General features: G+C 42.4%; 1 protein-coding gene, 1 long non-coding RNA gene and 1 pseudogene across 3 annotated transcripts in view; 1 reads left to right on the forward strand and 2 right to left on the reverse strand.

Annotated features, from left to right (window-relative positions):
• The window catches only part of LOC309622060 (uncharacterized protein), a 72,258-nt gene extending 62,947 nt beyond the window's left edge, over positions 1–9,311 (reverse strand). The window contains exon 1 of the mRNA XM_082409250.1: positions 8,955–9,311. Within this exon, the coding sequence (XP_082265376.1) occupies positions 8,955–8,967 (13 nt within the window). The 5' untranslated portion in view covers positions 8,968–9,311. The remainder of the gene's footprint in view (positions 1–8,954) is intronic.
• On the reverse strand, positions 6,142–7,073 carry LOC309622056 (heterogeneous nuclear ribonucleoprotein A3 pseudogene; annotated as a pseudogene). Its single transcript has one exon. The product of its transcript is annotated as a heterogeneous nuclear ribonucleoprotein A3 pseudogene (transcript).
• Positions 9,312–11,457: 2,146 nt separating the features above from the next.
• LOC309622057 lies at positions 11,458–19,060 on the forward strand. The gene is made up of 2 exons (XR_014240458.1): positions 11,458–11,594; positions 17,384–19,060. It is a non-coding gene; the product is annotated as an uncharacterized lncRNA (long non-coding RNA).
• The last annotated feature ends 8,401 nt before the right edge of the window (positions 19,061–27,461 follow it).

A 27,461-nucleotide genomic window follows, 5' to 3' on the forward strand; every position in this document is an offset into this window, starting at 1 on the left:
AACAAAAAAAGCAACACATACCCTACGGCATTTATCCCAGAGAACGCATGTTCGCACAAAAAAAGGTACACAAATGTCCACAGCATCTCTATCAGTAATAGTCAGGAAATGGGAAAAAAAACTCAGATGTTCTTCAATGGGCAAGTGATTAAACAAACTGAAGTACAGCCAAACCATGGAATACTACTCAGCAATTAAAAAGAAAGCGGCACTGGGACCTCTCTGGTGTTCCAGCGGTTAAGACTCTGCACTCTCAATGCAGGGGGCCCAGGTTCCATCCCTGGTCAGGGAACTAGATCCCGCATGCTGCAACTAAAGACCCGCACAGCCAAATAAATAAATAAATAAATATTTTTTTTAAAAAAGAGGAGCACTGTTGATTCATGCAATTTGGATGACTCTCCAGGGAATTACACTGATTGAAAAAGGCCAATCCAAAAGGTTGCATACTGGGAATTCCCTGGCGGTCCAGTGTTTAGCACTCAGCACTTTCACTACCTGGGCTGGGTTCAATCCTTGGTCGGGGAACTAAGATCGCACAACCGGCAGCGCAGCCAAAAAAAAATTTTTTTTACTTAAAAAAAAAAAAAGGTTACACACTATATGATTTTATTCACATAACATTCTTTTTTTTTTAATTAATTAGTTAATTTATTTTATTTTTGGCTGCGTTGGGTCTTCGTTGCTGCGTGTGGGCTTTCTCTAGTTGCGGCGAGCGGGGGCTACTCTTTGTTGCAGTGTGCGGGCTTCTCGCTGCGGTGGCTTCTCTTGTTGCAGAGCACGGGCTCTAGGCACGCGGGCTTCAGTAGTTGTGGCACGTGGGCTCAGTAGTTGTGGCTCCCGGGCTCTAAAGCGCAGGCTCAGTCGTTGTGGCGCATGGGCTTAGTTGCTCCGCGGCATGTGGGATCTTCCCGGACAAGGGATCAAACCCATGTCCCCTGCAATGGCAGGCAGATTCTTAACCGCTGCGCCACCAGGGAAGTCCCACATAACATTCTTGAAATGACAGGTTGCCAGGGACAGATAGGGCCGGGGGAGTGGGAGACGGGCCATCTTCCCCAGGGGGTATTTTCCCTTGATCATCTGCACAAAAACTTTATTGCAACTTTATCCACTGCACTATCAGATCATTATGATTTGGTGGGGAGTGGGGGAGCAGCAGTGGCTATAAAATGGCATCAGGAGAGATCCTGTGGGATGGAAATGTTCTCTATCTTGACTGTGTCAATGGCAATACCCAGGTTGTGACAGTATACTATGATTCTGTAAGATGTTACCATTGGGGAAAACTGGGTAAAGGACACACAGGAGCTATCGCACTATTATTTCTTACAACTGCATGTAAACCTACAATAATCTGGACACAAAAAGTTTAATCAGAAATGAAGGCAACACATGCCTCTTGTAACAAGTAAAACAATAGTCCGTGGTCAGTCTCTTTCTCTACCCGTCCCATTCCCTCCCTCTTGAGATAACCATGCAAACTCACTGCTCATACAAACAGGCATGCATTTAATACTTTCTGTTTACTGTATCAAAATGGGATCATACATACTACATATTACCCTGCAGCCTACCTTCTTCACCCATCATCCCTATATCATAGAGAGCTTAAAAAAAAAAAATTTTTTTTTAAGTGCCAAGCAGGATGGCAGGTATAGAAAATTTTCTGACTAGGGCAAATCTGACAAATGTTTACCGTGCTAATGTGCCATAGCTCAGCCAGGTGCATTCAGTGAGAGCACAATATGCAAGTAGCATTCTAAAGAGATCTGCAAAAAATGCAAGGTCTTCAGCAGCTCTTCGAGGATCCCATCCCCCTCTCTGCCTCCTCCATGGAACCATCCCATGGAGGTTGAACAGTTTAACTCCATTTGCCCCTCCTGCTGTTTGTGCTTTCGTTGTATACTTCTGTTCTACATCTCCACAAGACATTATTATTGTCACTTATTTACAAAATAACATATAAATATAAAGGTGTATGTACCTGGGTATATGTACATGTATATATTAGACACACACACACTTTAAGTGCTCTTTGTTCTTTCCTGCAGTTGTGTTCTTTTTTTTTGGGGGGGGGGCAAGTTTTTATATTGGTAAAGTTCTGTACTACTAGAAATATAAGATTTGAAAAGAAAAGTGAGACTTGAGGATCATCTGTGGAGCTTATCCTCATTCTCCTGCTGACGCATTATGTGTTTATAATTTGAGAACTGCAGATAAATACAAACTGGTCTTCTCCATACTTGCTCACTAAGGAATTCCTCATTTCTAGGAAACGTCTATTTCAAGGAAAGGAAACAAACAAAAACACCTAGTGCACTAGATGATTAAAAGGTACACATTTTATAGCCTGAGTTCGAGAAAAAAATTACCCAAGAAACGGCCTTTTTCCCTAGGAGCCAGCTTCTACTAGGGGAGTCTAGGGTTCTCTAGGCAAAGAAAAAAAACTTGCCAGTTTAAACAGAATAACAGAAACGTTCAGCCAATCAAATATACAGAACTCATCACTTGCAGTGAGGAATGAAAGGCCTGTATCAACAGAAAAAATAAATGGCACCGGCAACGTCTGCAACAGAAAACAAACAGGAAATCCTTTAAAAAGCCAAAATTGCAAAGACAGATGAACAGGGTATGAAATTACACGCCGGGCAATGCACCTGTTAAAGGAAAAGAGGCGCACACCAAGTCTGAAGTCTTAAGAATTCGGTGTTTAACACTACTTCTGCATGCTGCCCAGCAGAAAACTCGGGTCCTGGCTTAATCCACAACGCACACTTCATTTAAGGAGGTGAACTGCTTGGTCTGACTCAGTTTCTTATTCTGTAAAATGAATGCAACACAGCTGTCGTGAGTCCCCAAAGAATTCTGCACAAACGCTTTGTAACTCCAAAGTGCTGTGCAAATCAGAGCAGCCCTTCTCTCCTTCACATTCGTTGGACTTAGAATTTCAGAAGTTTAGCTGAAAATATAGACGACTCGGAAGCAAGGGACTGAGAGTGGCCCACACAGGTGGAAAGAAATGCAGAAACTGGAGCACCTCATACAAACCGCAAGAGACCACGTTCACGTGCACACGTTATCAGTGACAGAAAACGCCACCGGTAGCAACTGTAAACCACTGAGAGGACCAGCAACGACATGTGTCCAAATCCAGCCGGCAGCACAGCCTCGTCGGCAGCAATGCCTTAAACACAGCTCCCCGCACTCCGCGGCCTAACAAGATCCACTTTTTCCAAAAAGTTTAGCAACTTGCCAAGTACACTGGCGTAGTTCACCTTTTTTAAATGCTAAGCAAACATGCAGGGGAGTTGAGACAATCAAGGGAATGTTCAGCCTTCCTCAAAAATAAGATCCAGGAAATTCACGTTTTGCTTGAACAGTTTCATGTCTAAAACTGATCACAAACCTCTGTTTGATGTTGTTTTCTCGCTGCTGGCCAATGAGCCCGGGAAAGAGAACCAATTCTTTCAAACAGGGAGGGCTCTCTGCACTCTTCAGCTAAACCAGCGAGGCTTTACCACCGTCACGTTTAAAATAATGAGGAGGATGCCTCCATAGAGTTTACCGGGCTGCGCTAATCACGAGGGGCCTCGGGCGCCCAGGGCGGATCCCAGCGCCGGTGGCCGCGGGACCGGACCCCCTCCCCGGGACGCGGCCGCGGGACAGGACGCCCCCCAGAACCCCTGCCCGGGACGCAGCTGCGGGACAGGACGCCCCCCAGACCCCTGCCCGGGACGCAGCTGCGGGACAGGACGCCCCCCAGAACCCCTGCCCGGGACGCGGCCGCGGGACACGAAGCTCCCCCCTCCCCAGGAACCCCTCCCCAGAGCGCGGGCCTCGCCGCCGTCTCGCAGCACCCGCCGCGCTCACCGCGGGCCGGGAGCCCCCTCAGGCCGACTGGCCCCCGCCCGCCGCCCGGCCTCCCTCCGGCCCGCGCCGCCCGCCGCGCTCACCGCGTTTTTCTTCTGCACCATCTTGTCCATCTTCTTGGCAATGCGGACCACCTCGTCCTCCATGGCCCTGGCAGGCCTGCCCCGCGCCGGGCCGCGGGGGACGGGAAACGAGCGGAGCTGGCCGGGCGGCAGGTAAGCCCAGGCGTCGGCGAGGGCCCTCACCAGGCGTCACCGAGGCGCTTCTTCACTCACGACGACTGCGACGGCGGGGGCGGCGGCGGCGGCGGCGCTCCTCCCACGCAGGCAGCGCCAATCGAGCTCCCAGCTCGCGGCGGCGACGGCGGCGGCGCTCCTCCCACGCAGGCAGCGCCAATCGAGCTCCCAGCTCGCGGCGGCGACGGCGGCGGCGCTCCTCCCCCGCAGGCAGCGCCAATCGAGCTCCCAGCTCGCGGCCGCGGCGGCGGCGGCGCTCCTCCCCCGCAAGCAGCGCCAATCCAGCTCGCGGCGGCGGCGGCGGCGGCGCTCCTCCCCCGCAGGCAGTGCCAAGCGAGCTCCCAGCTCGCGGCGGCGGCGCTCCTCCCCCGCAGGGAGCGCCAGTCGAGCTCCCAGCTCGCGGCGGCGGCGGCGGCGCTCCTCCCCCGCAGGCAGCGCCAACCGAGCTCCCAGCTCGCGGCGGCGACGGCGGCGGCGCTCCTCCCACGCAGGCAGCGCCAATCGAGCTCCCAGCTCGCGGCGGCGGCGCTCCTCCCCCGCAGGCAGCGCCAATCGAGCTCCCAGCTCGTGGCGGCGGCAGCGGCGGCGGCGGCGGCGCTCCTCCCCCGCAGGGCAGCGCCAATCGAGCTCCCAGTTCGCGGCGGCGGCGGCGGCGCTCCTCCCCCGCAGGCAGCGCCAAACGAGCTCCCAGCTCGCGGCGGCGGCGGCGGCGGCGCTCCTCCCCCGCAGGCAGCGCCAATCCAGCTCGCGGCGGCGGCGGCGACGGCGGCGCTCCTCCCCCGCAGGCAGTGCCAAGCGAGCTCCCAGCTCGCGGCGGCGGCGCTCCTCCCCCGCAGGCAGCGCCAAGCGAGCTCCCAGCTCGCGGCGGCGACGGCGGCGGCGCTCCTCCCCCACAGGCAGCGCCAATCGAGCTCCCAGCTCGCGGCGGCGGCGGCGGCGGCGCTCCTCCCCCGCAGGGAGCGCCAGTCGAGCTCGCGGCGGCGGCGGCGGCGGCGGCGGCGCTCCTCCCCCGCAGGCAGCGCCAATGGAGCTCCCAGCTCGCGGCGGCGGCGGCGGCGGCGCTCCTCCCCCGCAGGCAGCGCCAAACGAGCTCCCAGCTCGCGGCGGCGGCCGCGGCGGCGCTCCTCCCCCGCAGGCAGCGCCAATCAAGCTCGCGGCGGCGGCGGCGGCGGCGGCGCTCCTCCCCCGCAGGGAGCGCCAATCGAGCTCCCAGCTCGCGGCGGCGGCGGCGCTCCTCCCCCGCAGGCAGCGCCAATCGCGCTCCCAGCTCTGTTCTTTTGTTTTTTTTTTTTTGAATTCTGAGATTTTTCATTTGAAGTAAATCTTAAAGCTATTAAATTCACAAATATGCTAATTTAAATACCCAATTCTATTATCTAAAACACACATTGCAAACATACAAATATCTATTCTCTCCACATGTCAGAGCCCATTCATTTCATGGTTTGGAAATGGGGAGAATAGATCCCCTTAAACTGCAAGTCAGCAGGTGTTTCTTTACAGTTAACTTTAGCAAAATTCATACAAAATATTAATGAACAATGATCTTCTTTACTTGTTAACTCACAAGGAAACACCTTCAAAACTGCATTTTGTTAAAGTTTCTGTACTAAAATGTAGAAAAACTGAACTACACAAATATTGAAAAGTTTAAAATTCCTTAATTTTTTATTCCTGGTACCACTACCACAATTTACAGGGCAATATACCTGATGTAATGAAAAGAAAAAGACAAAGCTACAACAGATAAAAGACCTCAGGAATGTACATCTAATTGACCCTCCGTTGCATGAATCAATAGCTGCACTTTTTGCAAACTGTGGCTAGGACAGTCCTGAACAAGAAGGGTTTCCTGTTTAAGCTGCAGTAACTTTTCTGACTATGGATCATCGTTCCTTCTGCGGCAGGTTTTTACAGTTCCTCTAATGCATTTGGGACGACTGTCTCAAAGTAACCTGCAGCTTTCCTGACAACTCCTCGCTCTCTCTCCTGCTAAGAACTGTAGCCCTTTTCTTCTGAGTTTTGAGAACCTTCTGCTACCATATCCACCACTTCCACCACCAGATCCATAACCACCACCATAGGGACTTCCCGAGCTTCTTCCACCAAAACTGCCCCCCTTCATGGGTCCATAATTTGATTGCTGTTGTCCACTATAATTTCCAAAATCATTATAGCTCCCACCACCACCACCATAGTTACCTCCAAAATTTCCTCCTTCATTGTAAGCATCATATCCTCCACCACCGCCACCATATCCACCATCTTGGTTTCCATATCCTGGTCCACCACCACCATAGCCTCCTCTACTACTGTAACCAGGACCACCACCATCGTTACCACCGTCGCCTCCAAATCCGTTTTATCCACCATCACCTCCTCCATAACTACCTCTGCTGCCACCACCTCCACCACCATAGCCTCCTCTTCCACCAAAGTTTCCACCACGGCCAAAGTTACCTCCACCACCTCCAAAGTTTCCTCCACGACCCATAAAGTTGCCAGATCCACCTCCACGACCTCTCTGTGATCCAGCAGATTGCATTTCTTGTTTAGAAAGGGCCTTTTTCACTTACAATTATGCCCATTAATAGTGTGGTATTTCTGAACAACAATTTTATCAACTGTATCATGATCATCAAAAGTTACAAAAGCAAATCCTCTCTTTTTTCCACTCTGCCTGTCTTCCATAACTCCTATGGTTTCAATCTTGCCATACTTTTCAAAGTAGTCTCTCGAATTACATTCTTCTGTATCTTCTTTAATACCACCAACAAAAATTTTCTTCACTGTTAGACGGGCACCAGGCTTTACAGAATCCTCTCTAGAAACAGCTCTCTTTGGTTCCACTACACGCCCATCAACCTTGTGTGGTCGAGCACACATTGCTGCATCCACCTCTTCAACCCAAGAGTAAGTCACAAAACCAAAGCCCCTGGAACGGTTTGTCTGGGGGTCTCTCATCACCACACAATCTGTAAGTGTGCCCCATTTCTCAAAATGTTCTCTTAAGCTATCGTCTGTAGTTTCAAAGCTCAGACCACCAATAAACAGTTTTCTCAACTGTTCTGGTTCCTTTGGATCATGGCCCTCCTCCCCCCGGCGGCGGCGGCGGCCGGAGTCGGGCTGGGGGCGACCGGGCGGCGGTTTTACCTCCGTTTTGAGACCGGACTCGCCTCTTCCAACTCGAGTTCAATATGGGACCGAGAGCCCAGCTCTGTTCTATGTTGGGCCATTTTACTTCAGCCCAAAAAAATTTCTTCTAGTATTCCCTAAGGTCTGCTGGGGATCAGTTTTCTTATTTTTCATTTATCTGTATTTGATTTTTTAAAATTGATTCCAATTTTCTGTTGAGATTCTCCATATTTTAATCTATTAATCCCCATCTTTTACTCTCAATATAGTCATTTTAAAGTTCTGTGCTAACTCCAGAATCTGAATTCCCTCTAAATCAATTTTTCTTGGTTTTTTTTTTTTTTTTTTTTTTTGTCTTAAGTTTTAGTCACTTTTTCCTGCTTCAGGAATTTCATAATTTTTGATTGTGTGCTGGACGTGGTGAATAAAAAATTCATAGAGACTGAAGATGCTATTACTTTGCACCAGAGAAGATTTACCCTTTTCTCTGTTAATCAGAGTGGCTGATCATTTCAGTCATTTCAGGAATTTTACTAGGTCAGAACTGGGTTGGAGCTTTAGTTGTCTCATCCTACCTATGATTTTTCCTAATTTGTGGCCTCCCTGGATTTTTGCTGTGAGCCTGACAGGTCTTTGATTCTTCAATAAATACAGTCAGTTATTGACTTCAGTCTTTCAGATGTTTGAATTCAGCTCTTTAGGCTCTCAGTTCTCACAGCTTCAGAGTATGGCAAATGTAAGGAGAGACCAGCTATGTATTTGTTGCCGTTACACTTTCTCAGTGAAAATTTGTCTCATAAACACTGAAACATTGCAGATGACTTCACTTTTTCTGACTCAGCCCCCTTCTTGGGGATGGCACTTCTGGGTTTTTACTGTGAGTCTGGTAGGTCTCTAATTCCTCACTTTGGAAAGTTCTCTCCCTCAGGCATTAGGTATTTAGCTTCCTGCTTTATATAGGTTCAAAAACTGGCAAATGTCTTGAAGAGGAGACCTAATGATTGTCACAGGCCCCTTTATCTAGCGGGATTTGGTTTGTTAGTGCCATGACTGTGCAGGAAATTTCACTCTGCTTTCTTGGCTCAGTCCCCCATCATCCTATACCACCCTGACACTAAGGAAATGTCCTGTGGGGGAAATCGGCTTGACATTCTGCTAGATTTCACTCCATCATGCCAGCAAATGAGTTCATCAAAAGATATGGTGATTTCTCTTTTCCAGTGGAGTATGTCTCCCTACACCAAACCCCTGCTCCAAATCTCTAAATGTCCCTCTCTAGCATATTAGTTGATATTGTTTCTTGATTGCTTCCTTAGCTCGATGATCTTTTATTCAAGTTTGTTTGCTCGTTGCAGCAGGAGTGATGGCCTGTGCCTACCTAGTGCAGGCATATTATTATGGAGATATGGCTTTGGTCCCAGACACCACAATAAGGAGAATATCATAAGAAAGCAAGTCACACGAGTTGTTTGGTTTCCCAGTGCATGTAAAAGTTATGTTTATGCTATACTGTAGTCTATTAAGTGTGCAATAGCATTATGTCTAAAAAAAGTACATATCTTAATTTGAAAGTAGACTTTAAGAATGCTACCCATCATCTGAGCCTTCAGCAAGCTGTAATCTTTTTGCAATAGTAACATCAAAGATCACTGATCACAGATCATGTAACAAGTATAATAGTGAAAAAGTTTGAAATATTGTGAGACTTACCAAAACATGACATAGAGACACGAAGTGAGCAAATGCTGTTGGAAAAATGGCACCACCAGTAGAGCTGCTTGACACAGGGTTGCCACAAACCTTCAATTTGTAAAAAAAAAAAAAAAAAAAAAAAAAAAAAAAAAAAAGCATTATCTGCAAGGTACAATAAAGTGAAGTGCAATAAAGTGAGGTATGCCTATACATCCTGCCTCAAAGCAGAAATCCTATTTAGATCACCTTTAATTTCTCTCTATGATATATCAATAGTTTTCTATTCTAATAGGGTTCTTACATTTTTTATTACACTTATTATTAGGTATATGATGTTTTGATGATAATGTAGATGGCATATTTTTTAGTTTTTAATTTTATAACTTTTCAGACACAGAAAAATGTTAGTGGAATTTTTTAATGTTTGGTCTCTTATCTGGCAACTCTTCTAAAAACTAACTGATATTCTAATAAGTTATCTGTAGATGGTTTTGGATTTTCTGTATCCTTAATTATATCAACTATGGAAAGTGACAGTATGATTTCTTCCTTTCTTAGCCTTATATTTCTGATTTCTTTTTCCTGCCTTACTGCTAATGCCATTTAATACTTTTACTAATAGGTTGAATAGAAAAGGTAAGAGTTGGCATTCTTATTTTGTTCCTAATCTTACAGTGGACGTTCTCCACATTTCACTATAAATAGGATGGTGGCTCTAAAGTTTTTTGTAGTTTCCCTTTGCTATGAGTTTTTAATCATACATAATTATTGAATTTTATCAAATGCTTTATCTGACTATACTGATATGATCATATACATTTTCTCCTTTATTTTATGGATGTGGTGCATGACATTTATTGATATTTGAATGTTAACTCACCTTGCATTTCTGGAGTAAAACAACTTGGTAGGAATTCACACACACACACACACACACACACACACACACACACACATTCACTCACTCACACACTCTACATTTGATTGTCTAACATTTTGTGTATGATTTTTGCTTCTGTATACATAAGGGAGATGGGCCTATTTTCTTTTCTCATAATTGTCCTTTTAATTAGTGAATAGTATATAGAGGGTAGAGATTTAAAAGACCTTTTAAAAGGTCTTCTTCTTCTGTGATATAATACAATACAGTATTACTCCATTTTTTAAAAATGACCTTTTTCATTTTCAAATAATTTCAAATCTGCAGAAAAGATACAAACAGAGTTCCCTTTACCTCTCTCCCAGTTTTTCCTATTGCTAACATCTTATACTACCATAGTATATTTTTCAAAATTAAAAAGCCAACATTTATACATTACTATTAACTAAACTTAAGACTTTTTTTGGATTTCACCAGTTTTCCTGTTAATGACCTTTTTCTGTTCTAGGACCCAATCCAGTATATCACATTCCACTTAGTTAGTTGTCATGTCTCCTTAGTCTTCTCTGGTCTATGACAGTTCCTCATTCCTTCCTTGTTTTTCATGATTTTGACAGTCTTGAGGAATATTTGTCTGATATTTTGTAGAATTGTTCTCAGTCTGGGTTTGGCTGATGTTTTTCTCATGATTCGACTGGAGTTATAGGTTTTGACAAAGAATACCGCAGAAGCGAAGTAACCGTCTCATCACATCATAACAGAGAGTATGTAGTGTCTCCGTGACATCACTGGTGATGTGAAACATCATCACTTGCATAACATGGTGTTTGCTTGGTTTCTCCACTGTAAAGTTACTTTTTCTCCCATTTTATACTGTCTCTGGAATTCAATCATTAAGGCCAGCCCAGGACTGGACTTAAGGGGAAGATTAAGCTTCACCTCCACCTCCTTGGGGAGGAGATGGATGCCGGGGGGGGGCGGGGGGGAGGTTACCTACATATGGAATTCTTCTGTTGGCAAGATTTGTCTTCTCCCTCCCTCCTATTATTTATTTATTTATACACTCATTTATTTACTCCATTATGTTTTAATATGGATTCTTTATAATCTATATACATAATTACAACCTTAAAAACCTCTGGTTCCCCCACTGACATATAAACTTTTTGAGGAAAGGCTCTGTTTCTTTTTTATTTTTGTACACTCTATGCGTTTAGCATAGTCCCCTAATTTATAGTGGACTTCCAGTAATTATTTTTTAATGGATATCTTTCCACTTCAACTGAAAAGTACCCTTTCCTTATATAATAGCATTCTAAATCCAAAATAAAAGTAGATTTTAAAATAAGTAAAAGTAAACTCATGCATGATCACCCTGTAATAAGTATGTAAAAAAGCACAGGGTACTGCAGAAATAACTTAACCATTTGAGTTGGATGTGTCTCCAAAAAATATTGAAGCCACATTTGGAAAGAAATTACAGTATTTGATAAGCCAAGGATATGACCTGCTGTGTGCTTTCTCTTTTTTGTTCAGATCACCAAAGGAGATTAAGACCCCGTTTTCTCCCTTCTCTGGAAAATTATCATCTGATGCAGTCACTCAGATAACAACAGAGAGTCCAGGAAAAACCATGTTTTCATCTGAGATTTTTGTTAATGCTGAAGATCGTGGACATGATATTCCAGACCTCAGTACACAGAAGTTGGGCAAAGTTCCTGTCAAGTTTGCTTCATCATCTTCAGTCCAACAGATTACTGTTCTTCATGGCACAGATGGTAAGAGAATTTTAGGTCACATTACCAACTTTTGTGTGTCATTAACTAAGAAATTTCTTGATTGGGTCTTTCTAGTTAGAAAACCTAATTTTAATTTTAAGCATTAGGTTGTACATGATTAAAACATCTTTTATTTACATAGCTATGAAGAGAATATAATTTATTATGTTTTTACTTCAATTTCTAGTGAAGTTAACAACCTATGTGAAACTCATGCTACTTGTGGCTGACGTATTTTCAACTCATAATACTTGTCATAAGAATGCAAGTAGTTCATGAAAACATAAAAACTATAGAGGTTCAATTTTAGGGAGGTAGATAACTATTTGGCATTGTTTCTTTTACTATTGTTTTGCATGATACAGTGAACAGATAGCAAACACAATACCAGTCTATTTCTTGCTCAAGAAACGTTGAGCAGGGACCCAGGTTGACTGTGACTCTGCTTTCTTTAAAACATGGAACCTTGGATTCATCATCATAGTCAACTGGAAGGGACGAAAAGCATGGAGGAGCACATGTTGGGAGGCTTTTATGGGCTAGGCCTAGGTGTGGCCCACATCACTTTCCACTGACTAGGAATAGTTTAGCTGTGCTTTCCAGGATGAAGAAGAAATGAGTTTTGGTGAACAGCTAGCAATTTCTACCATAAGGTCTACATTTAGAGTGTTCCTATGCTATCATGACAGTGATATTTTTATAGTGCTTATACTATATAACATTCAAAATTATAGCAAGTTATTTTCTTTTTCAGACCAGTAACTGGAAATTTAAGTTCCCATTCTACCTCCAAATGAGGGTGGGAACTTTCAATTACTAATTTTAAAGTATTCAACAGTTTGTACAAATCTATTCAAAATATATTTTAAGTTTTCCTACTTGTGCAAAAAGTTTACCTGTCTGTAGGTATAAATGGAATATGCCTAAATGTATAAAGAAAATTGCTTAGTTCCACATGTAAATTGCACTGAATTTAATTTGAATAAATACATTTATATGTTGAAATGGTTATATTTCTTTTCTTTTTTTTTTTTTTACTTTTATTTATTTTATTTTTGGCTGTGTTGGGTCTTCATCGCTGCGTGCAGCCTTTCTCTAGTTGCGGCGAGCGGGGGCTACTCTTCGTTGCGGTGCACGGGCTTCTCATTGCGGTGGCTTCTCTTGTGGTGGAGCACGGGCTCTAGGCGCGTGGGCTTCGGTGCATGGGCTCAGTAGTTGTGGCTCGCGGGCTCTAGAGCGCAGGCTCAGTAGTTGTGGCACATGGGCTTAGTTGCTCCGCGGCATGGGGGATCTTCCCGGACCAGGGCTGGCACCCGTGTCCCCTGCATTGGCAGGCGGATTCTTAACCACTGCGCTATCAGGGAAACCCGAGATGGTTATATATCTTATACATTTTTATTGTGATATAAAATTATGCCCCCCAAATGTATAGTCTAATCAATATCACACAGAACACCTTTAATGTGTCAGTTACCTATTGCCACCGTGATACTGTATAAGAACCTCGAAAATCTCAGTGCTTCGTAACAACAGACATTTGCTTTCCTCACTCATGGGCTTATGAGTCAGTTGGAGTTTGGCATCAGGATGCAAAAACGGTTTGGGTCTGTTCCACATGCCTTGTACTGAAACCCAGGCTACTCTGGGTATGCTGTTTTCATGTTGGTGGCAGAGCACAGGAGAGGAAATCCAACTGTGAAAGTGTATTTTATACCTCTTCTGACATCAAATGGATCGGTCTACATAGAGCCCACAGTTCACGGTCTTACCTTTACATACAGGTACTTGGTAGAAAAGACTCCTTTAAAAGAGAAATATTATTTGGTTTAATAATAAAAGATTTTTAACTCTGTGGATTCAGAAGTAAAATTTTAAAAATATTTTAAAAGTATACAGAATAGCATGTTGAATTTATGACTATGTGTCCACTGCTCTGAATTAACAAATTAAGAGTAATATGCTATATGTTTATATTTAGTTCCATTTGCAAGTTTTTTGAAGGAATAAAGTTTATGGTTGGACTTTCTTCTTTACCCTTCTGCAGTCCTTTCTTTCTCTCCCAGGAACAACCATTATTTGCTGAATAGTCGCTTCTTCCCCCAGAGATAGGCAGTCCAAAGTAACTTTAAGACTTCTGCATCCAAACAGAAAGTTGTTGAGAATTTCAAAAAGCCACTTATCTTGCCTCTGAATTCTCCATCTCCACATGGTAGCCATTCTTGCCCTGGGTCCATTGTAATTCTGCCCAATTGTTGTTGTCCATTTTCTGCAAACTTTGAACTAAATGGTAAATTTAACCATCACCACCAAGCTTTATATACACTGGTGGAGGAAGAAAACTACTAAGTCAATATTCTAACAATAATGACTACAGCAACGTCCAAAGAGAAGTAGAGGCTACAGCCTATTTTTCCTGTTATTTAAATTCTTCCAGCCTCTATACATTTCTTCATTCTCCTTGAATTCAGCCAGGTTCTCATTGGCTGGGGCTTTGCCTGATAGGTTGGTACAAGTATTCCTAAGTAGTCTAAGGCTTTGCTAGCCCTGCATAGGTTTAAGGTCATTTTTTGTTAATTTCTATGACCAGGCTTGGTAAAGTGGTCCCCTAGGTGTAAGCCATACTCCTACTGACTTTCTTCTTTTAAGGTAACCTTATTTCTCCCTGATAGTTAAGGTCAATTGTAGTTTTAGTCAACACTATGGCATCCTATTCCCTGTATTGTTTCAGTGACATAAAGAATGTAAAATGACTAGATGGCTCCTGTCTCCCGGTAGAAGTGCCCCTCCCTTATTTCTAAGATCTTCCATCAAACAAAGCAGAGTCACAGAGATAGAAAGCAAAAGATTTTAAAGGCTTCTGCCTTTGTTCCTAAATATATGCATTCTGTCTGTAGGATAGGCAAGTGCCATATGTGGTTCTGAGCACATGCCGTATTTGGCAAGCTAGCATTCCAGCCTCAGAAAGTGATGCCTCCCAGCTTGTGCCATGACAGTTATCAGTAAATTGTTCACTCGCTTTTTTGTTTTTGAGTTTACCATAGCTGTGGGTGATCAGGCTTGTGAGGAGAACAGTGACTCCCTTTAGGCATCAGCCTGTTGTCTCATTTCCTTCACTATGAAGTCAGTTCCTTGGTTGGAAGCAGGGTACTAGTAATATGGATTCCATGTCAAATCATCAGAATGATGGAGTGGTCAAGGATGGTAACACAATTCTAAGTAATATAAAAGTTGTTATTGCGTCCAGAATGAAGGAGATCTCATTCTACTCTGGGACTATCAGACTCTGTCTAGAGTATTTTGATTTTTATAAACTAGACATGGGCAACTAGGAGTCCATCTAGAGGTGATTACAGGATGCAAGAGAAGACCATGGTCCATAAGGATAAACTGAAGAAGCTGTTGTGTTTAATCAGGAGAAGTGGTAGCTATCTACAAAATTCTATTTGAATGAGCAGTACAACCCCATGAATACTGAGGAGTAACCTAAACAAGAATTTTATAGGACTCATGTGATGGCAATACTAATCCTTTGTGTAGGCATAGAAAAGGAGAGTAGACTAAAAGGAGGGATGGGATATTTCTGAATGGGAAAATTGAATATTTAAAGATGTCATTTATTCCCAAATGAATTTAAACTCTAATGTAATTCTACTCAAAATTCTAATGGAATTGTTCTTTTGAACTTGTTTAATTGATCTTAAGTTTTTTCCGGAAGACTAATAAAGAAAATACTGGAAAAGAAGAGTAATGGGGAGGATAAATTTTAGCAGCAGCCGGTGGAGTGTTTTAATGGGATGCCTGGAAGTTGCAGACATTATTCTCACCCTTGACCTATGGGCCCAGACTTAGTCATATGTCCATACATGTCTGCAAGGGAGATTGGGAAATACAGTGTACAGATGAGCAGTATGTACCCAGCTAAATATCAAAATGCTGTTACAGAGAGAGAGAGAGTTTCTACCACATCATGAAAGAAAAACAAGTGTATAGAAAAAGATTTCAGGGACTTCCCTGGTGGCGCAGTGGTTAAGAATCCACCTGCCAGTGCAGGGGACACGGGTTCGAGCCCTGGTCCGGGAAGATCCCACATGCCGCAGAGCAACTAAGCCCGTGTGCCACAACTACTGAGCCTGTGCTCTAGAGCCTGCGAGCCACAACTACTGAGCCCATGCTCCACAACTACTGAAGCCTGCGTGCCTAGAGCCTGTGCTCCACAACAAGAGAAGCCACTGCAGTGAGAAGAGTGAGAAGCTCGCGCACCACAACGAACAGTAGCCCCCCCACACCGCAACTAGAGAAAGCCCGCGTGCAGCAATGAAGACCCAATGAAGCAAAAAAATAAGAAGAAGAAGAAAAAGATTTCATCTTCTATAATAATCAAATTACTACCATGTCACAGACATTTTAGAAAGAATTTTAGCAGTTAGTATTTAAAAAAAAGAAACTTTATAAATGACATAATTTTTCACTCTGAAATCAGAAAACTTATGTGAAATGGGGCAGCAGGGGAGAATGGGTATGCTATAAACAGGAAGTCTTTATTACAGAATTCTTTATTATTGAAAATTTAATCCAGCCTAAATTTTTAACATTATGAGAAGGGTTAAATACACTTAATGTGTAGTAGAATGATAAAAAATGTGACGATAGGAAATAAAATGAATATTTTATTATCAATGTAAAGTAGAAAAACTGAATTCCACATTATACATACTATACACAACTATGTAAACAAATAAGAAATACAGAGGAAAGACCTGTAGAAATACATTAAAATATTAATAATAGTTATCTTTGAGTGGTAAGACTTTGTCTTTTTTATTTCTGTGTATTTTTTTAATATTGAGAAGTTATACTTTTTTAATGGGAAACTTATTTTGAAAATCTGCCACATAGAAGAGAATTAGATTTACTTTCTATGACTCTGGAGGGAGAACCTTCAAAGATCAGTAGTAGGGGTTAACAACGACCAGGTTTGGGTTCAATATAAGATAAAGTGTTTCTTAGTTAGAGCCATCTAAATATGGAATAGATTGCTAGGAAGTCGTCTTCTCAATGAATCCTACCCTTACCACTCTATTTAAACTGCATCCTGCTGCAATTTCCCAAATACTTCTAATCTTCCTCAGCATTTTCTAATTTTTGGGGGGGGAGTGGCTGTTTTGGGTCTTTGTTGCTGCACACGGGCTTTCCCTAGCTGTGGTGAGTAGGGGCTACTCTTCGTTGTGGTGCATGGGTTTCTTATTGTGGTGGCTTCTCCTGTTGCAGAGCGTGGGCTCTAGGCGCACAGGCTTCAGTAGTTGCAGCACGAGGGCTCAGTACTCGCAGCACAAGGGCCCTAGAGCACGTGGGCTTCAGTAGTTGCGGCACATGGGCTCAGTAGTTGTGGCGCTCGGGCTCTAGGGCGGGCGGGCTTTGGTAGTTGTGGCACGCAGGCTCAGTAGTTGTGGTGCACAGGCTTAGTTGCTCCACAGCATGTGAGATCTTCCCAGACCAGGTATCGAACCCCTGTCCCCTGCATTGGCAGGCAGATTCTTAACCCACTGCACCACCAGGGAAGTCCCAGTATTTTCTAATTTTTTATGTCACTAATAATTTATAAAAATACTAGATGATTTACTTATTTAGTATGCTAATTGTTTACTGTCTATCTCCCTCTTCTAGAATGCTAGTTTACTGATACATTCCAAGAATCTTGACCACTGCTTGGCACATTAAAGGTGCTTAATATTTGTTCAGTTAATTAATAAATGTTTTCTTATTAATTATTCTGATCTTTATGTCCTTAGGCCAGCCTTTACTGTTGCCATATAAGCCTTCTGGTAGTACAAAGATGTACTATGTTCCCCAATTAAGACAAATTCCTTCATCTCTGGATTCCAAGTCAGACACCACCATTGAGAGCTCACACTCAGGTATTATGCAGAAATTATTCAAAATTTTATTTTTTGAAATTTTATTTGTGGATTGGCTGTTTAATTCTGGATGACATATGAAAGCTCAGTGCTCTTTAATCTTTAAGTGAAACATGGAGATTTTCATGACACAGGCTCTGGTTCAGATAGGTGAGTTATTTGGTCAGATGTATTGTGTACACTCAAACATTTGATAAATATTTGAAGAAAATTGTATGAACAGTTACTTGTTTGGGTTAGTGGACTCCATCTAGGACAAAGGTTTCCAAGTTTTCTCTGTTCACAGTCACCTTAGTGTTTGGGTGATTTCTTTTCTCATCATCGTGGGGATATAAATCATCAGCAGCATATAAATACATGAAGTATTTTTTCAGACACTAAGCTATTATGTTATTAGGGTATAAAAATACTTAGCGTTTTGATCTTACAGCTTAATAAGCAAAAATATTTTTCGTTTTGTGTTTGAAAGAAAACATTTTACTTTGTTCAGAAATATGCATAATTACTTGCTAACGAGATATGTGTGGCTATTAGGGCACAGTTTCTCAAACCTTGAGATGAGATTGGACACAACCACCCTCATTTATTGCTTTTGTTACAGAAACCGTCAAAAATCCAACTCTGCAGAGATACAGACAGCAGCATTGAAAGGAATGTAGCAGTATCTAATGTTGAAACTTTAAACTATCTTTAGCGATTAGTTTTTGTCCTGTACACCAGATATTACATATCACTCTTTCTCTAGAATTTTAAAATATCCCACAACATCCCTGTGAGATCACCACAATAGAACTGCAGATTTAGAAAATGAATAGCATCCTGTGGAGGAACTGAATAAATATTTTCTGTGGAAAATTATAAGGATACAGAGTTGGTATGGTGCGGGGTTTTGATTGTTGGGATAACATATTGATTGGTCCACAGGAGTTGACTTGGTTCAGTTTAGATATAAATTGTTCATGATTTGTCAATAGACATCTTTATAGGTGTAGAAATTAAAAAGAAAGTAGTTGTCCCTGGTCTTACGCAGATTTTCTGTTAATTTTAAGAGGACCCAACTAGTATCTAATGGTAACTGAGTTAAAGCCCCGATATAATTGCTCCTGATTTCCCACTGTGATGCCACTGAAAAAAAGAACCACAAAATGCTCATATGTTAGGATTGATTATGAAGCCTATAACCAGGAACTGGAAGAAATTTTCACTACCTGCATGGCTATGATTTTAAAAACTCACTTAGTGGCTACGAGACATAAAACAAGCTTACTTAATTGATTGTAGGTAGGAAAATCTTTTATCTCAGTCTCACTTTCAGCCCCCTAGTTCAGAAGACAGAATGTACCAATAGAAGTCTAATCAGGTGTTCCAGTATTTTTTGAGGCCTCCTGTGTACTTCTATTCATTTACATCCTAACTCTTCCCTTTGGAGACATTAACTTTGAGAAAAATTGGACAGTAGTGGGAAGAGGAAATGACTCAGGGATGGTACACTGTATCCTGAGAAATACTGTCCGTATAAATAAAGTACTGAATGCATCAGTTAGACAAGAAGAGATCTGTTGGCTATATATACTTGAGGTTGTCATTTATCATGTTCTGCATCTATTCTGAGAGTGAGGGAGTTGACAGTAGAAAATAATAGTTTCTTAGACCAGTAGAGCTGATCTAGATGAAAGCCTAGGAATTGTTCTGATAGATAGTGTCTATTAGTATGTTGTGATTCTATAGATACTAGAAAGATCCAACTAGAGTTTGGGGCCAAGGGCAAGTCATAAACCATTGCAGATATTTGGACCAAATAATTTCTCCTCAGTTGAGAATGAGTAAACAATTGAACTCATAAAATTCTTTTAGAGACAAAAACAAAGGGACTTCCCTGGTGGCGCAGTGGTTAAGAATCCGCCTGCCAATACAGAGGACACGGGTTCCAGCCCTGGTCCGGGAAGATCCCACATGCCACAGAGCAACTAAGCCTGTGCGCCACAACTACTGAGCCTGCGCTTTAGAGCCTGCGAGCCACGACTACTGAAGCCCGCATGCCTAGAGCCCGTGCTCCACAACAAGAGAAGCCACTGCAATGAGAAGCCCGCGCACTGCAACGAAATGTAGCCCCCGCTCGCCGCAACTAGAGGAAGCCCGTGCACAGCACCGAAGACCCTACACAGGCAAAAATAAAAATAAATAAATTAAAACAAAACAAAAACAAAAAAACAAGGCAAAGGTAACCTCGCAAAGAAAGAGATAGATGTTAGAGATTTACTCATTAGGTCAAGTAACACTCTGAAGTAGTAACAGGATTTCATTTATATCTGACAGTAAGTTCTGTGAAGATAGGTACTATGTCTTTTTTTTTGTAAGCCATTTTATACCTCATACCAATATATAATATAGATGTTATTTTTATATTCATTTAAAGACATTTAAATATTTTGTGTACTAGTACTGTCAATAGGAGCAAAAAGCCATGGGGAGAGAACTGGTTGGGATTTTTAAAACAAAGTGAGGAGTTAATAGCAGAAAAAAATGGTGGAGTAAAGACCTCCAACATTTTGCCCTGTGATAAAAGCAACAGAATTTTGGCAAAACTTTATGGAAAACTTTTCCAAAACTCGAAATTAACCAAAGGCTTGTAGCTTTTGTAGTAAGCATTTATTCAAGAAAAATGGCTGAACCTTGATAAGAATAGTAAGCTTGTGGCATTTTACCTTGCCCTATTCTCATTGCCACACTCAGCTCAGTGATAACCTTGAAAAATATCAGCCTGCATTCCCAGGACTGGAGGGAGCAGAACAGAGCTGGACCTCTTTCACAATTTCATTCCCAAAGAATTGTCAGTATTTGATCTGTCTGATGGCTCTCTGGAAGACTCCACTCAAAAGGCTTATCTTTATTTGACCTTACCCAGAGCTATCCAGTGCGTATGAGCCTCTGTGTCTATGTGTGAGGTGTTTGTCAAAAAACACTTACAGGCAAGTGTTTTATTTTAGTTTCTTAAATATTTATTTATTTTATTTATTTATTTTGGCTGCGCCGGGTCTTAGTTGCACCACTCAGGATCTTCGTTGCGGCATGCGGACTCCTTAGTTGCAGGACCTAGTTCCCTGACCAGGGATCGATCCCGGGGCCCCTGCATTGGGAGCCCGGAGTCTTACCCCCTAGACCACCAGGGAAGTCCCCAGGCAACTGTTTTAATGTCACAATGCAGGAGGCAGTGGATAACACTTTAGACAAACAATAGACTAACCAAAAGCTTTAACGGAAAAACTGAGGATGAGATGTCCATAGATATTTTGAAAAGCATTGATATATTCCTAGGACTCTAGAAGACCACAAGTGTGCACAGGCCTGAGTGCATGCTCAGGAAAGATCTGAGAGGGGCCTACCCTTTACCTTTGGCTGCCCTTGAGGCTCTGGGCAAGAAGAAAGGGAAGGCTAAGGCAGAATTGATAACTCCCTGCCCTCAGCATTGATGGCTATGTGCACGTAGTCCCTCGGCAAAGACTGGGAGATTTATTGTTTCTAGATGTTTAAGGATACCTCCATCTAGGCATTAGCTGACCACTAAGCTAGTTGAGTGGCAGCTTCAGTAGACTTCATAGAATTTGTTCAGAAAAGTTACTTAAAAAAAAAACAGCGTAAAGCAACAGCAGGAAACTGTAGGGAGGTAGTAGACTCTGATTTCCAGGGTTGTCACATTATATTTTTTAAGATGTCGAGTTTTCAACAAAAAGTTACAAGATATGGAAATTCAAAGTAAAAACAAAATATATGGACCATACAAAAGTTTAGAAACTGTCTGTGAGGAATCTCAGACATTGGACTTACTAAATGAAGATGTTAAAATAGCTATTTAAAATATGTTCAAAGAACTAAATGAAACCATGTCTAAAGAAGTATAGGGAGAGGGGCAAGATGGCGGAAGAGTAAGACGAGGAGATCACCTTCCTTCCCACAGATACAGTAGAAATACATCTACACGTGGAACTGCTCCTACAGAACACCCACTGAACGCTGGCAGAAGACGTCAGAACTCCCAAAAGGCAAGAGACTCCCCACGTACTTGGGTAGGGCAAAAGAAAAAAGAAAAAACAGAGACAAAAGAATAGGGACAGGACCTGCACCAGTGGGAGGGAGCTGTGAAGGAGGAAAGGTTTCCACACACTAGGAAGCCCCTTCACGGGCAGAGACTGTGGGTGGCAGAGGGGGGAAGCTTCGGAGCCACGGAGGAGAGCGCAGCCACAGGGGTGCGGAGGGCAAAGCGGAGAGATTCCCGCACGGAGGAGCGGTGCTGAGTGGCACTCACCAGCCCGAGAGGCTTGTCTGCTCAGCCGCTGGGGCGGGTGGGGGCTGGGAGCTGAGGCTCGGGCTTCGGTGCTAGCCGAGAGGGAGTCCGGGAAAAAGTCTGCAGCTGCCAAAGAGGCAAGAGACTTTTTCTTGCCTCTTTGTTTCGTGGCGCGCAAGGAGAGGGGATTCAGAGCGCCGCCTAAACGAGCTCCAGAGACGGGCGCGAGCCGCGGCTATAAGCGCGGACCCCAGAGGCGGGCGCGAGCCGTGGCTAACAGCGCGGACCCCAGAGACGGGCGTGAGCCGCGGTTATCAGCGTGGACCCCAGAGACGGGCGGGAGACGCTAAGGCTGCTGCTGCCGCCACCAAGAAGCCTGTGTGCGAGCACAGGTCACTCTACACACCGCCCCTCCCGGGAGCCTGTGCAGCTCGCCACTGCCAGGGTCCCGTGATCCAGGGACAACTTCGCCGGGAGAACGCACGGCGCGCCTCAGGCTGCTGCAACGTCACGCCGGCCTCTGCTGCCGCAGGCTTGCCCCGCCTCCTCCATACCGCTCCCTCCCCCCGGCCTGAGTGAGCCAGAGCTCCCGAAGCAGCTGCTTCTTTAACCCCGTCCTGTCTGGGCGGGGAACAGACGCCCTCAGGCGACCTACACGCAGAGGCGGGTCCAAATCCAAAGCTGAACTCCGGGAGCTGTACGAACAAAGAAGAGAAAGGGAAGTCTCTCCCAGCAGCCTCAGAAGCAGTGGGTTAAAGCTCCACAAACAACTTGATGTGCCTGCATCTGTTGAATACCTGAATAGACAACGAATCATCCCAAATTCAAGAGGTGGACTTTGGGAGCAGAATATATTAATTTTTCCCCTTTTCCTTTTTTTGTGAGTGTATATGTGTATGCTTCTGGGTGAGATTTTGTCTGTATAGCTTTGCTTTCACCATTAGTCCTAGGGTTAGGTCCGTCCATGTTTTTTTTCTTTGTTTTTTTGTTCACTCAAAAAAATTTTTTTTCCTAATAAATGTTTTCTTAATATTTTTTCCCTTATTTTCTATTTTTAGAAATTAAAAAAAAATTTTAATAAGTTTTTTCATATTTTTTATTTTAAAAAATTAAACATTTTTTCTTAATAAATTTTTTTCTTAATAATTTTTTTCTTATTTTTTACTACAAAAAATTAATAAATCTATTTTTAAAAATTAAAAAAAATTTTTTTTCTGAATACATTTATTCTTAATTTTTTTTCTTATTTTTTATTATAATAGCTTTATTTTATTTTATTTTATCCTCTTTCTTTCTTTCTTTCTATTTTTTTCTCCTTTTTATTCTGAGCCATGTGGACGAAAGGCTCTTGGTGCTCCAGCCAGGCATCAGGGCTGTGCCTCTGAGGTGGGAGAGCCAACTTCAGGACACTGGTCCACAAGAGACCTCCCTTCTCCACGTAACATCAAACGGTGAAAATCTCTCAGAGACCTCCATCTCAACATCAAGACCCAGCTTAACTCAACGACCAGCAAGCTACAGTGCTGGACACCCTATGCCAAACAACTAGCAAGACAGGAATACAGCCCCATCCATTAGCAGAGAGGCTGCCTAAAATCATAATAAGGCCACAGACACCCCAAAACACACCACCAGACGTGGACGTGCCCACCAGAAAGACAAAATCCAACCTCATCCACCAGAACACAGGCACTAGTCCCCTCCACCAGGAAGCCTACACAACCCACTGAACCAACCTTAGCCACTGGGGACAGATACCAAAAGCAACGGGAACTACGAACCTGCAGCCTGTGAAAAGGAGACCCCAAACACAGTAAGATAAGCAAAATGAGAAGACAAAAAACCACACAGCAGGTGAAGGAGCAGGGTCAAAACACACCAGACCTAACAGATGAAGAGGAAATAGGCAGTCTACCTGAAAAAGAATTCAGAATAATGATAGTAAAGATGATCCAAAATCTTGGAAATAGAATAGACAAAATGCAAGAAACATTTAACAAGGACGTAGAAGAACTAGAGAGGAACCAAGCAACGATGAAAAACACAATAAATGAAATTAAAAATACTCTAGACGGGATCAATAGCAGAATAACTGAGGCAGAAGAACGGATAAGTGACCTGGAAGATAAAATAGTGGAAATAACTACTGCAGAGCAGAATAAAGAAAAAAGAATGAAAAGAACTGAGGACAGTCTCAGAGACCTCTGGGACAACATTAAACGCACCAACATTCGAATTATAGGGGTCCCAGAAGAAGAAGAGAAAAAGAAAGGGACTGAGAAAATATTTGAAGAGATTATAGTTGAAAACTTCCCTAATATGGGAAAGGAAATAGTTAATCAAGTCCTGGAAGCACAGAGAGTCCCATACAGGATAAATCCAAGGAGAAACATGCCAAGACACATATTAATCAAACTATCAAAAATTAAATATAAAGAAAGCATATTAAGAGCAGCAAGGGAAAAACAACAAATAACACACAAGGGAATCCCCATAAGGTTAACATCTGATCTTTCAGCAGAAACTCTGCAAGCCAGAAGGGAGTGGCAGGATATACTTAAAGTCATGAAGGAGAAAAACCTACAACCAAGGTTACTCTACCCAGCAAGGATCTCATTCAGATTCGATGGAGAAATGAAAACCTTTACAGACAAGCAAAAGCTGAGAGAGTTCAGCACCACCAAACCAGCTTTACAACAAATGCTAAAGGAACTTCTCTAGGCAAGAAACACAAGAGAAGGAAAACACCTACAATAACAAACATAAACTATTTAAGAAAATGGGAATAGGAACATACATATCAATAATTACCTTAAATATAAATGGATTAAATGCTCCCACCAAAAGACACAGACTGGCTGAATGGATACAAAAGCAAGACCCATATATATGCTGTCTACAAGAGACCCACTTCAGACCTAGAGACACATACAGACTGAAAGTGAGGGGATGGAAAAAGATATTCCATGCAAATGGAAATCAAAAGAAAGCTGGAGTAGCAATTCTCATATCAGACAAAATAGACTTTAAAATAAAGACTATTACAAGAGACAAAGAAGGACACTATATAATGATCAAGGGATCGATCCAAGAAGAAGATATAACAATTGTAAACATTTATGCACCCAACATAGGAGCACCTCAGTACATAAGGCAAATACTAACAGCCATAAAAGGGGAAATCGACAGCAACACAATCATAGTAGGGGACTTTAACACCCCACTTTCACCAATGGACAGATCATCCAAAATGAAAATAAATAAGGAAACACGAGCTTTAAATGATACATTAAACAAGATGGACTTAATTGATATTTATAGGACATTCCACCCAAAAACAACAGAATACACATTTTTCTCAAGTGCTCATGGAACATTCTCCAGGATAGATCATATCTTGGGTCACAAAACAAGCCTTGGTAAATTTAAGAAAATTGAAATCGTATCAAGTATCTTTTCTGACCACAACGCTATGAGACTAGATATCAATTACAGGAAAAGGTCTGTAAAAAATACAAACACATGGAGGCTACACAATACACTACTTATTAACGAAGTGATCACTGAAGAAATCAAAGGGGAAATCAAAAAATACCTAGAAACAAATGACAATGGAGACACGACGACCCAAAACCTATGGGACGCAGCAAAAGCAGTGCTAAGAGGGAAGTTTATAGCAATAGAAGCCTACATCAAGAAACAGGAAACATCTCGAATAAACAACCTAACCTTGCACCTAAAGCAATTAGAGAAAGAAGAACAAAAAAACCCCAAAGCTAGCAGAAGGAAAGAAATCATAAAGATCAGATCAGAAATAAATGAAAAAGAAATGAAGGAAACAATAGCAAAAATCAATGAAACTAAAAGCTGGTTCTTCAAGAAGATAAACAAAATTGATAAACCATTAGCCAGACTCATCAAGAGAAAAAGGGAGAAGACTCAAATCAATAGAATTAGAAATGAAAAAGGAGAAGTAACCACTGACACTGCAGAAATACAAACGATCATGAGAGATTACTACAAGCAACTCTATGCCAATAAAATGGACAACCTGGAAGAAATGGACAGATGCTTAGAAATGCACAACCCACCGAGACTGAACCAGGAAGAAATAGAAAATATGAACAGACCGATCACAAGCACTGAAATTGAAACTGTGATTAAAAATCTTCCAACAAACAAAAGCCCAGGACCAGATGGCTTCACAGGCGAATTCTATCAAACATTTAGAGAAGAGCTAACACCTATCCTTCTCAAACTCTTCCAAAATATTGCAGAGGGAGGAACACTCCCCAACTCATTCTACGAGGCCACCATCACCCTGATACCAAAACCAGACAAAGATGTCACAAAGAAAGAAAACTACAGGCCAATATCACTGATGAACACAGATGCAAAAATCCTCAACAAAATACTAGCAAACAGAATCCAACAGCACATTAAAAGGATCATACACCATGATCAAGTGGGGTTTATTCCAGGAATGCAAGGATTCTTCAATATACGCAAATCAATCAACGTGAATACATCATATTAACAAATTGAAGGAGAAAAACCATATGATCATCTCAATAGATGCAGAGAAAGCTTTCGACAAAATTCAACACCCATTTATGATAAAAGCCCTGCAGAAAGTAGGCATAGAGGGAACTTTCCTCAACATAATAAAGGCCATATATGACAAACCCACAGCCAACATTGTCCTCAATGGTGAGAAACTGAAACCATTTCCACTAAGATCAGGAACAAGACAAGGTTGCCCACTCTCACCACTATTATTCAACATAGTTTTGGAAGTTTTAGCCACAGCAATCAGAGAAGAAAAAGAAATAAAAGGAATCCAAATCGGAAAAGAAGAAGTAAAGCTGTCACTGTTTGCAGATGACATGATACTATACATAGAGAATCCTAAAACTGGCACCAGAAAACTACTAGAGCTAATCAATGAATTTGGTAAAGTAGCAGGATACAAAATTAATGCACAGAAATCTCTTGCCTTCCTATATACTAATGATGAAAAATCTGAAAGTGAAATTAAGAGAACACTCCCGTTTACCATTGCAACAAAAAGAATAAAATATCTAGGAATAAACCTACCTAAGGAGACAAAAGACCTGTATGCCGAAAATTATAGGACACTGATGAAAGAAATTAAAGATGATACAAATAGATGGAGAGATATACCATGTTCTTGGATTGGAAGAATCAACATTGTGAAAATGACTCTACTACCCAAAGAAATCTACAGATTCAATGCAATCCCTATCAAACTACCACTGGCATTTTTCACAGAACTAGAACCAAAAATTTCACAATTTCTATGGAGAACAAAAGACCCCGAATAGCCAAAGCAATCTTGAGAACGAAAAATGGAGCTGGAGGAATCAGGCTCCCTGACTTCAGACTATATTACAAAGCTACAGGAATCAAGACAGTTTGGTACTGGCACAAAAACAGAAATATAGATCAATGGAACAGGATAGAAAGCCCAGAGATAAACCCACGCACATATGGTCACCTTATCTTTGATAAAGGAGGCAAGCATATACAGTGGAGAAAAGACAGCCTCTTTAATAAGTGGTGCTGGGAAAATTGGACAGGTACATGTAAAAGTATGAAATTAGAACACTCCCTGACACCATACACAAAAATAAACTCAAAATGGATTAA

This window comes from Balaenoptera borealis, assembly GCF_965194805.1.
Source record: "Balaenoptera borealis genome assembly, contig: HAP1_SCAFFOLD_1437, whole genome shotgun sequence".
NCBI lineage: Eukaryota > Metazoa > Chordata > Mammalia > Artiodactyla > Balaenopteridae > Balaenoptera > Balaenoptera borealis.